Here is an 11,903-nt window from a genome sequence, read left to right on the forward strand (position 1 = left end):
AGGTGGGTTATAGACACCAAGAAGCTCAAATTTAAGAACCCCTCCTGTAAAGCCTCTCTATAATGCAATTTGAGGCTGATGCAGAAAGATCATTTAATATGAAAAATACTTTTATTACATGGTCCTCTGTTGTATTTGTATAGTATATCTCTACCTTGTTCTCATAAAAAAATTTTTGAAACAGTATCTTATTAGTTTGGTACTTTCTCCTAAGCAAGCCTCCCAGATTAAAACTGGAAACCAAAGATTTTAATTTTTTTAAAGTTTATTTTTGAGAGAGGAGAGAGAGAGAGAGCGAGCGAGCGAGCAGGGGACGAGCAAAGAAAGAGGGAGACACAGAATCCGAAGCAGGCTTCAGGCTCTGAGCTGTCAGCACAGAGCCTAACTTGGGGGCTTGAACTCACTAACCGTGAGATCATGACCTGAGCAGTAGTCGGATGCTTAACTGACTGAGCCATTCAGGTGCCCCTACTGACCAAAGAATTTTATGCTGAATTCCTCTGGTGAGATACACCAGAATTATTTTAATTAAAAAAAATTTTTTTTTCTTAATCTTTGTTTTTGAGAGAGAGAGAGGAAGACAAGATTTGAAGCAGACTCTGTGTTGAGAGCAGAGAGCTGGATGTAGGGCTGAAACTCACAAACTACGAGATCATGACCTGAGTTGAAGTCGGGGGCTTAACCGACTGAGCCAACCAGGTCCCCCCCACCCCCAATTTTTCTTTAATGCTTGTTTATTTTTGAGAGAGACAGAGACAGAGCATGAGTGAGGGAGGGGCAAAGAGAGGGAGACACAGAATCCAAAGCAGGCTTCAGGCTCTGAGCTGTCAGCACAGAGCCCAATGCAGGGCTCGAACTCGCAGACCACGGGATCATGACTTGAGCTGAAGTTGGACGCTTAACCGACTGAGCCACCCAAGTGTCCCAAGATACACCAGAATTTTTATTTTATTTTGTTTTATTTTTTATGTTTATTCATTTTTTTTGGAAAGACAGAGACAGTGCGATCAGGGGAGGAGCAGAGAGAGAGGGAGACACAGAAACCGTGCAGGCTCCAGGCTCTGAGCTGTCAGCACAGAGCCCGATGTGGGGCCTGCCTGAATCCATGAACAGTGAGATGATGACCTGAGCCAAAGTCGGACGCTCAACCGACTGAGCCATCCAAGAGCCCCTACACCAGAATTTTTAAGTTAGCAAACATTTCATTCTATATTGAGTACCTACTTTGTTCTATATCACACACATGCAGTAGAGGTGGAGGACCATGGCTTATGTAAAAATCCTGTGAATTTGGTTCAGTTGCAAAATGTCATAGGTTGCTATCCCAGTGGCCTTCCTCCATAGTCTTGGCTTAAGAGGTCACAATAGAAAAATAACAGGGGAGCCTCAATTCCTTTTTCAGATGAATGTTTTAACACCCGTCATTGGTTTTAATGATAATACAGTACAGTAAATCCTATGGGAGCAGTGTTGTAATTCATGGGATTATTCAGATGACCTAAAATATCTAATTATCCTTTACCCCTTAGGATGGTGAAGATGAAGTAAGTGATGGAGAAAAGGAGCAAGATAGTGATGAGAGTGATGATGACTCCGATTAGACCACAGAGAGACTGCTGCCCCTTCCCCATGTCTGCTAGCCTCTTCCTGTTTTGTGTTTAGGGTTTGAAATCTGTCTGTCTTCCTTACTGGAAGCATCCTGTTTTGTCACTGGGGTGGTGGGCTTTGCTGAATCCGCCGAATTTGAATTTCATAGGTTGTCTGTCATCATCAAAGACCTTGGCTCATGATTCCACTGTAGCATTACTTATCGGTCTTGGGCAAACGTGGCAGTGCTATGCTGTGGAATAGATACTGGGCTTTGGGAGCTAGTTTTGAAACTTTTAGAATTTAGGATTGTACCAGTTTTACAAATAAATTGTTTTAAGTTCTGCCTGAACTACCTCATTCCTCTTTCTGAATTTCCTTCATAAGTCAAGTATTACATGGAATTCAGTTGGGGTTTATGCAGAGAAATAATGGAAATTGGTGTGAACACATCACTTCTACCAATTAAAATCACATATTTCCTATTCTAAGGACCATCTTTACTTGAGATGAGAAAATCTTTGTCCTATTTTTGGAGGAGTGACAAATTTCTGGACAATTCCCAAAGAAAGTCAAAAGGAAAATTCTGGCTGCTTTTTAAAAATTTTCTGGTCATCCTATAGATATAAGACAAAGAGGGAAAAGGCACCATCAAACTCATGTTGACTTTGTATATATGTTTATTTTATTTCCACATTATTCTGAGTTATACCTATAATCTAGTTACAAGAATGCTACGAAATTACTTGTTGTTTATTAGAAGTAGAATAGTAGTACACCAGCTAAAATGGGGAGCTCTCTTGTGTTCCGCCAGAAAGCCCAGTTTCATTGCTGCCTCCAAGTTCTTTCTTGCCAGGCTATAAATATTTATTTAATATTTGTTAATATTTCTACCCACTTTAGTACTCTCCAGTGGCATTAGGATGTGGTTGTTAGGGTTTTTTGTTGTTGATCTGGTGGGGGGGGGGGATTATTTTTTATTATTTTTTTTAATCCTTGAACCATCTATAAATTTTTGATCCCTTCGTCCTCATGTACGTGGAAATCCGTAATCTCCTTCCTTGACACCCCTTTGTTTCCCAACTCATGTTTGGGGAACATGATGTGGTCTTAGATGTTGAAGTGAGTTCACACTAGGCTCATTGGTTTATATGGTTTAATGGTTCTTTATCACATGTACATGTTAACGCTAGTTTGACTCTCTTTTAAATGTTGTTCAGCTTTACAGTGGAAATGTTCTCCCTTGCTCCGGTCACTGGCCTTCTTTGGAGGGGAAAGGAAATAAAGGGGTTCCTGAATTGTCACTGCGTGACAGAAAAGCAAGATTGCTGGGGCGATGTCAGTTTCCTTTACACAGACAGGTTTCTGTAAACTTCAGACACCTAGTAAAAGGGCATGGTATAAGGAACAGGAATCAGATGGGAACCCTTTACTTGGAGTGTTGTAAGGCAAAAGTGCACTTCTTGTATGTTGCATACAGTAAGAGGATAGAGCGCAGCATCTGTTTGCACATGGTCACTGTCATCTGAATCTGAGGTTCCTTAAGTCCAGTGGGCCACTGGTGCTCCCGGCTGATGATTTTGCAAAAGGCTGATTTGTCTGAAACTCTGAAGGTTCCGGTCCATTTTGGTGGCTGAGCTGTGATGACCCTGCCAAACACGGAATCCACTCCACTGAGGCGGACAGGCTGGGGCTTCCTGACCAGCCCTTTCTTGTTGTTCATGGTTTGGAGCTCTGATGTGTGGCAGGGTAACTTGGGACTCACCGCAGGCTCCAGGAATGGGCTGTCTAGAACTAGAGTGACCTCTTGAAAGCACAGCTGCACTTCAAGGTCAGAAGGGGTATGTGGGAAGCAGGGGGAAGCCCTAAAAGGGTGCTTTGAAGAAGATGTAGGTGTTGTGTGCCGCAGCCATTGGAAGCTCTCGTCCAGTGGGGTCCACGGTGACCAGAGCTGGTATCCTGCCATTGACAGTCCTAAAGAAGAGGAATCAGAACATGGAATTTCCCTAGCATGGTTTTGGGGAGGGCATGGCCATTTAAATTCACATTTATTTGTTTCATTATTGACTTTAACTTATTCTGTAGTTCTCATTAACAGACTCCAATAGATGCTAAGGATACTAGTAATTCTATAAAGTGCAGTAGTGGATGGTCACAAGTATTGAATCTGGCAACTACTATGTATACTAAAACTTTATTAAGTCTTATCACAGGCCTCTGAAGGTAGGTTTTAACCTATTTTACAGGTGAGGAAACGGGTTTGTCCAAAATGGAATACCCCAGTTCACCATTATAACTGCTAAAGACAGAATCTACACCTCTGAGGTGGCAGAGGATGCTGGCACTTCATGATGAGACATTATTTGTGGTCAGAAGCTCAGAAAGGCCATATCTTACCAGATATTTGTGACTCTAAATCCCATGTACTTTATTTATACCAGGGGTTCTCAAAGTATGATCCTGGCACTAGCAGCTTCAGCACCATCTAGGAATGTAGAAATGTACATTCTTGGGCCCTACCTTAGACCCATAGCATTAGAAACTGGGGCTAGGGCCTTGCAATCTACATTTAAACCCTTCAGGGTATTCGGATGCACTTACTATTTGAGAACTTCTCATGCTGTCCCTTTTAAGGAACTTAGGTTTTCATTATTCTTCATTATGGAGACTGTCTCCTCTTGACCCTAAAAACCTGTTTTTTAACATAAGGGAACAGCTCTCTCAGAGCTCTGAGGTACTTATGTACCACCTCAGAGGAATTACACCAGGCTAGAAGGAAAAAAGGTTTCCAAAGGACAGTCTTTAAATAAATGTTCAAACATTTTTCTGATTCTTCTAGGTGTGTTTTATTTTTGACTTTGGTTTGTTATGGGAGACCCAGTGGTTAAGATTGTGATTTCCCCCCCCCCTTAAAGGAAAAAGAAAGGGCTGGGAGGATGTTGCTAACTCAAAATTTATTCAAGTAGAAAATGGATTTTTTATCATTCTGCTTTAAAATTGCCAATATATAAAAGGTTTTACTGAATTAAGCTAACATTTTTGAGTACCTATGTATTGTGTTAAGGGGCATAGCAGTTCCCTTTTCTTTCCAGTCAAGTATTTTTCTCTGCCCCTTCTCTCTTCTCCCACAAAAGGTAACAGCAGCAGATCTGATCCCATCCTATCTAGTAATTGCCCAAGAAATGTGAAAAGTTGACTCCACCATAGTTTGTAAGACAGTAAAGTTAATTTTAAAAAAGAGTTGTCGGTTGCATCAAAAACCACAAAATACCTAGGAATAAACGTAACCAATGAGGTAAAAAGGTCTGTATGCTGAAAACTATAGAAGGCTTAAGAAAGAAATTGAAGACACAAAGAAATGGAAATAATGGATTGGAAGAACAAATGTTAAAATGTGAATACTACCCAAAGCAATCTATATATTCAATGCAATCCCAATCAAAACAGCACCAGCATTCTCACAGAGCTAGAACAAACAATCCTAAAATTTGTATAGAATCACAAAAGATCCCAAATAGCCAAAGTAATGTTGAAAAAGAAAGCCAAAGCTGGAGGCATCACAACCCCAGACTTTAACCTGCATTACAAAGCTGTAATCATCGGGGCGCCTGGGTGGCTCAGTCGGTTAAGCGTCTGACTTTGGCTCAGGTCATGATCTCGCGGTCTGTGGGTTCGAGCCCCGCGTCAGGCTCTGTGCTAACAGCTCAGAGCCTGGAGCCTGTTTCAGATTCTGTGTCTCCCTCTTCCTCTGACCCTCCCCTGTTCATGCTCTCTCTCTGTCTCAAAAATAAATAAATGTTAAAAAAAAAAAATTAAAAAAAAAAGCTGTAATCATCAAGACAGTATGGTATTGGCACAAAAACAGACATAGATCAATGGAATAGAAGAGAGAACCCAGAAATAGACCCACAAATATATGGCCAACTAATCTTCAACAAAGCAGGAAAAAGCATCCAATGGAAAAAAATCTAGCAAATGGCGCTGGGAAAACTGGATAGCAACATGCAGAACAATGAAACTGAACCACTTTCTTATACCATACACAAAAATAAAATCAAAATGGATGAAAGACCTAAATGTGACAGGAAGCCATCAAAATTCTATAGGAGAAAACAGGCAATAACCTCTTTGACCTCGGCTGCAGATCTCTGAAAGCAAGGGAAATAAAAGCAAAAATGAACTATTGGGACCTCATCAAGATAAAAAGCTGCTGCACAGCAAAGGAAACAACAAAACTAAAAGGGAACTGACGAATAGAAGATACTTGCAAATGACATAAAGGGTTAGTATCAAAAATCTACAAAGAACTTGCCAAACTCAACACCTGAAGAACAATCCAGTGAAAAAATTGGCACAAGACATGAATAGACACATTTCCAAAGAAGAAACCCAGATGGCCAACAGACACAGGAAAAGGTGCTCAACATCACTCATCATCAGGGAAATACAAATCAACCACAATGACAAATCACCTCACACTGGTCAGAGTGGTTAAAATTAGGAAACAACAGGTGTTGGCGAGGATGTGGAGAAAGGGGAACCCTCTTGCACTGTTGGTGGGGATGCAAACTGGTGCAGCCACTCTGGAAAACATTGTGGAGGTACCTCACTATTTTTTTAAATTAAAAATAGAATTATCCTATGACCCAGCAATTGCACTACTAGAATTTATCCAAAGGAAACCAAAATGCTGATTCAACGGGGCACATGCACCCCAATGTTTATAACAGCACTATTGACAATAGCCAAAGTATGGAAAGAGCCCAAACGTCCATCAACTGACGAATTGATACATGCATATATCTGTGCATATATATACATGCATACATGTATCTGTATGATTTGCATATGTATACACACATACATACAATGGAATACTATTTGGCAATGAAAAAGAATGAAATCTTGCCATTTGTAACAATGTGGATGGAACTGGAGAGAGGGTATTATGCTAAGCAAAAGAAGAGAAAGATATCACATGATTTCACTCATGTGGAATTTGAGAAACAACAGAACATCATAAGGAAAGGGAAGGAAAAATAAGATAAAAACAGAGAGGGAGGCAAACCATAAGAGACTCTTAAATATAGAGAACAAACAGGGTTGTTGGGGGTGGGGAAAATGAGTGATGAGCGCTTGTTAGGGTGAGCACTGGGTGTTATATGTAAATGATGAATCGCTAGATTCTACTCCTGAAACCAAGACTACACTGTGTGTTAACGAGAAGAAATAAAAATACATACTTACATACATGCATATATTAGGACCTCTTTTTGGAGAAAAGAATAAAATAAAAGCAAAAGAGTTATTGGTGACATTTCAAATCAGAAGACCTCTCCCTGACAGTGCTTAGCATAAAGGAGGTTTGTTGATTTCTTTCAACTGTTGTTTTTCCTGTCTTTGTACATTCCTTCACGTACTGTGTTCAAATATCTGGACTGCCTTAGGATGAGCAATTGACACTGAAGGGATAGTTGTCTATTACAAACATCCTGTGAAAGTCTTCTGATGCTTGATGTCATCACCCACTACACAGAAGATCAGGGCTGCACTGGTACAACACCATGGCAAGGTGGAATGTGCAGGGTGTTAACAACTCCTCAGCATATGACCAAAAAAGATTACTTAATCCCAGGATCCTTTTCCTGTATCCTTCACTCCTAAGAGCAGATAGGGCTGGAGGTAAAAGGCTTTATCAAATGCCCAGCTTGAGTGCTGGGCAGAACCAACCTGGGTTGAGAGGGGGCTTCTGAACCCAGATCACACCACTTCCACACAAGGTTTAAATCAAGACGATTCACTCCACTCCCACCACCTGAAATCACCGTCATCCACTCCAGTAGGGTTTCAACCTTGGAAGTCTGTTTAAGCTGCTTTAATAGCTCCCAGATACGGAACACCTTGTACTCCTGGCCAAAAGGCTTCCCCTTCACACGCTCTTCCCGTTCCAAGGAAATAGGTCCCTCGATTTCCCCACCTGGGAAAGGGGAAGTGAACGTCCAGGTGCAGCTGAGATCCTCGTGAACTGTGAACTGCGATCCTGATCCGGAGAGGCTGAAGCTGCCGGGAGTGGGGGAGGCTCCCCTTCCCAGCAGGCAGAAGGGGCTTGTCCCCTGTGGGTCCCTAAACGGGGGTGGGGGCCAGACGGCTTTGGCCGAGGCGGAGATGGCGGTGGGAGCCCGGGCCCGGTCCCACCATCCGGGCCGGGGGCTCACCTGCTGAACTCCGCGGGGCCGCACGCTCCAGAGTGGCGGCCGCTGTTCCCGGGCCACTTCTCTTCTCCACCGGGCGCCTGGCAACCGCCTTTGTGACCCAGGACGGGGCGGGGCGGGGGGAGCCCGAGCCGCCGCGGGGATGAGGGCTCCAGGCGCCCAGCTTGGGAGGTGTCAGGACTAGATTCTCTACCCCCACCGCCTTGGAACCCTTTGTCCAGGACTCGGTTCGAATCCTGTCCTCTCCATTCCCCCTCCTCCTCTCTTCCCCGCTACACCTTTGTGCTTTTGAGATAGTCACGGAGGGCGACACGCCCACTTCAAAAGGTGTGGTCAGGAACCTGCATAGAAGTCCCGGGACTTGTAGTTAGTGTTGAGTTAGTCTTTAGTCTTTTTTTTTTTTTTTTTTTTTTTTTTTAAGTTTATTTATTTTGAATGGGGCAGAGGAGAGAGAGAGAACGCGCGCATGCATGCGAGTGGGCAAGGGGCAAAGGGAGGGGTGGAGAGAGAGAATGAGAGAGTGTCCCAAGCAGGTTCTGGCTTGTAAGCGCAGAGCCCAACTCGGGGCTCTATCTCAGGAACCCTGAGATCATGACCTGAGCCCAGATCAAGAGTGGGATGCTCAACTGACTGAGTCTCCCAAGAGCCCCAGTCTTCACGCTTTAAACCACGCTCAAGACATATTCAGGCTGAAAGCTTTTATTGCTGCATTGGTGTGGTCCCAGCACAAGGAGACAGTATTTATAAATGCTCACCTCTCAGGAACAAGAGGAAAGGTACGTGTCTTCCCTTGACTTCCTGACCCAAAATCGTTTTTCTGCCTTCTATTAAACCCCCAAAAAGGCGATGCTGTCGTCTTCTAACAAAGCTGAAGAACTGACCGTTTCACCACAGTGAGTGATTTAACAACTTTGTAAGCGTCACTGCAAACAATGTCCTTGGAAGTCTGAGGGAAGACAGGTCTACACAACTAACTCCTATATCCCCTGTGCCTGGCTATCCCAGTGCGTGGCAGTGTTGAAATATTCGTGGCAAGAATTAAACTAATGGTCCTTCCTGCCCTTACCTTACCCAGAAATTGCCCTTGCACTTTTCCAACTATAGAGCACAGCATAAATAAGAACTGTCACCTTTTATCTGGCTCTTTGGGTGAAGCTGAACAGGAGAGATGGGGGGCATGGGTGTGGAGTCAGGCTAAGATCCTGGTTTGGAAGACCAGATGGTCTTGGTCTTGAGGGTCAAGAGGTCTTAAGGGGTAGAGATCAAGAACTGTCATATGTGCTGTGTGTGTGTGTGTGTGTGTGTGTGTGTGTGTGTGTGTGTGTGGCACCCTGTGGAAGGAAAGGAAAATGGAGAAGAGAGTTTGGAAGGGAAGTCAGAAAATGGAGAGAGGGACAGAGAGTGATGAGTCTAGACTTGGAAGAGACTGAAATGATTTGAATTGCAGATCATTTTCCAGTAAGTTTATTTTTATTTTCTTGTTGATAAAAAAAAGAGACACTGCTATTTAAAAAGCAAACAGAACAGTTTTTATTGCACAGTTGTGTTTTTTAAATATTAAAACCCCCAAAGTAAAAGTATTTAATTAAAAGTTGTTGGCTAGAGAGGGCTTCGTGCTGTTAAGACATTCTGTACCACAGCCCTCTATACAGTCTGCCCTAAGCTCTAAGGGATACATTTTCGGAGGTACAATTTGCTATCACCTCTGGCTCTGATATTCCAGCTCCACGTCTATCACACATATATGGAAAACCATAATCTCCCATGTTACAAGTTACTGATGACCTACAACATCAACTTTGTTGTAGCACTGTATGATCCAGTGCTCAACGTTCTGTGTGCACTGTTTTCACGGATTGTCATGACAATAGCCACATTTGCTCTGCCAAAAGAGGATGCAGTTCTTTCAAAGAGGCTAACAACATTGCCATGGTGCACATGCTATATCCATAGCTGCACAAATGATGGTCTAAGTGCATATGATTGCAAAAAAGACTCACATGACCACGTGTAATGCAATTGACACATTTCTTCAAGAATTTGATTCCACTCTGATTATTGTCCATGAAGTCATTGACAAGATTCCCTGAGTTCTGTGAAACATATGACAGATCTAAAGACCGGAACCTTGTTCTCTTATGCTGAGGCAATCTGCCACCTGGAAGCACTACTTGTTGCACCAGCAGCACTCCCAAAGGGTTTGCCTCTGTAGCCCTACATCACTCATCGGTAACAACTTCTGCTGTGAACAACTCCCACGCTGGCAAACCCATACTGAAGGACTGCCTGACAGCAAGCTCGATGAGCATACAGGAAAAAGCTGCAGAAGTCCAGAGGAATATTCTTCACTGTAGCATAGCACCACATCCTTGTGTTGTTTGGAATTACAGGGGAGACCCTAGAATAGGTGTATAGGAAGTCCTGGAAAAAGAGAAGAGCTGAGCCTGACTTGTCCATGGAAGGCCATTAATCTAGGGGAAAAAAGTTGGATAGATATGTGTACTTAATTTTCTGCTTTCTACATAAAAAGGAAATGTAAACTCATGAGTGTCTGTTTTGTGAAGAGTCAAGCACTGTGCTTTGTGTTTTATTTATCCTTTCTCACAGAATTCTCCCAACAATCCTAATCCATCCATGTTGTTATTCCTGTATTACACATGAAGAAACAAAAGCTCAAAGGGGTGAAGTGACTCCTCTTTGGTAGATTTGTGATTTGAAACTGAGATGTCCCACCTTTGAAGGAAAAGTACATCTCAGGCACCTGGGTGGCTCAGTCAGTTGAGTGACTGACTCCTGGCTCAGATCATGATCCCAGGATTATGGGATCGAGCCCTATGTCAATCTTCTTGCTGAGCATGGAGTCTGCTTGAAATTCTCTGTCTCCCTCTACCCCTCTCCCCTGCTTGCTCTCTCTAAGATAAAAATTAAAAAAAAAAAAAAAAGGAAAAGCAGATCTATCTGATATATTTGTGACATGTGAGCAAGATACTAACTTCAACAGCATCACTTAGGAAGCAGGGTCTTGAATGGCAATAGCCCTCTGGATGCCTGGGGTTCGATATTTACAGTTGATATTTATTATTTTAGCATCATTTCTATGAATATGTAGGAGAGCTCAAGATAGACCCTAACCTGTTTTCAGATTGGTTCAGTGAAAAGATATTGGAGTCAGGAATCAACTGGTGAAGGTCCACCACTTATTTGACTGTGTGACCTTTAACTTTGTCATCAAGAGAAACCTCTTCCTGATTTCCTTCCACAGGGTTTGTGAGGGTCCAGTGAGGTAAAAGCTACAAAAGTAGCTTTATAGCTTGTAAAATCTGGTTTCTGAGTAAAGGACTGTTAGTAAAGGTTTCTTCCCAGTGCATGTATTGCACAAAGCAGACTGTAAATACTCTCTTAAACAAATCTAAAATTGTTCATAATTCCACTACTTTAGTAAACAAGACAGTGACTTTTTTTGTATATACTTTTTGTCCTCAAGCAGATGTAATTTTCATATAATTGCAATCAAAGAAAATGTTGTATTTTGTTTTCCCCTTCATTTATCACGTATGTGATGTGTCATAGAGTTCATAATTGCCATTTTATTTAAATAGCAATGGTATTAATTATATTAAGTAGCTGCATGATATCGTCGTAGGTGGCTATACCATCGCTTAGTTATTCCCCAACAGTGGATATATAGTTGTTTTGTTTTTTCAAATAGACAATGTCACAAAGAGCACCTTTGTGCTTAAACTGTCTCCCCCCACCCCTTTTTTAAACGATTTTCTTAATGTTTAGGTCAAAAAAGTTTGAATTTTTTGACAGTTCTTGCTATCAATTTATAAATTTCCTTAAAGAGTTGTGCCAGTTTACAGTGTGACCAGCTATTTAGGAGTCTATCAATTTCCCCTCCGCCTCTCCACCACTAGATATTATTGTTTAGAAAAAAATAGTATTTTGTTCATTTGATGGTTGCAAGGTGGGCATCATATTGCGTTGTTGAAAGCCATTTTTAAAATGAGTTGTATTTAATGTGGCTTAATTGACTGTACCTAACTTATTGCTGACACAAACCTTAGTTTGGAGCAGCTAATTGCTGACACAAACCTTAGTTTG

At 42.2% G+C, this 11,903-nt stretch overlaps 2 protein-coding genes across 9 annotated transcripts in view; one reads left to right on the forward strand and one right to left on the reverse strand.

Moving 5' to 3' along the window:
• FANCD2 (FA complementation group D2) overlaps positions 1–1,939 on the forward strand; it is a 63,811-nt gene extending 61,872 nt beyond the window's left edge. For all 3 annotated transcript variants that reach the window (XM_045493756.1, XM_045493754.1, XM_045493757.1), the window contains one exon: positions 1,530–1,939. In XM_045493756.1, the coding sequence (XP_045349712.1) occupies positions 1,530–1,601 (72 nt within the window). In that variant the 3' untranslated portion in view covers positions 1,602–1,939. The remainder of the gene's footprint in view (positions 1–1,529) is intronic.
• Positions 1,940–2,988: 1,049 nt separating this feature from the next.
• Positions 2,989–8,244, reverse strand: FANCD2OS (FANCD2 opposite strand). 6 transcript variants are annotated; one of them, XM_045493763.1, is made up of 2 exons: positions 7,803–8,244; positions 2,989–3,561 (listed from the first exon to the last, which is right to left on the reverse strand). In XM_045493763.1, the coding sequence occupies exon 2, from the start codon at positions 3,551–3,553 to the stop codon at positions 3,017–3,019; it is 537 nt and encodes a 178-aa protein (XP_045349719.1). In that variant the 5' UTR covers positions 3,554–3,561; positions 7,803–8,244; the 3' UTR covers positions 2,989–3,016. The 6 variants fall into 6 exon arrangements, with proteins under 6 accessions (XP_045349719.1, XP_045349716.1, XP_045349717.1 ...); XM_045493760.1 differs by lacking the exon at positions 7,803–8,244 and adding an exon at positions 7,565–7,671; XM_045493761.1 differs by lacking the exon at positions 7,803–8,244 and adding an exon at positions 7,318–7,427.
• Between the last annotated feature and the right edge of the window lie 3,659 nt (positions 8,245–11,903).

Source organism: Leopardus geoffroyi, chromosome A2, assembly GCF_018350155.1.
Source record: "Leopardus geoffroyi isolate Oge1 chromosome A2, O.geoffroyi_Oge1_pat1.0, whole genome shotgun sequence".
NCBI classification, from domain to species: domain Eukaryota; kingdom Metazoa; phylum Chordata; class Mammalia; order Carnivora; family Felidae; genus Leopardus; species Leopardus geoffroyi.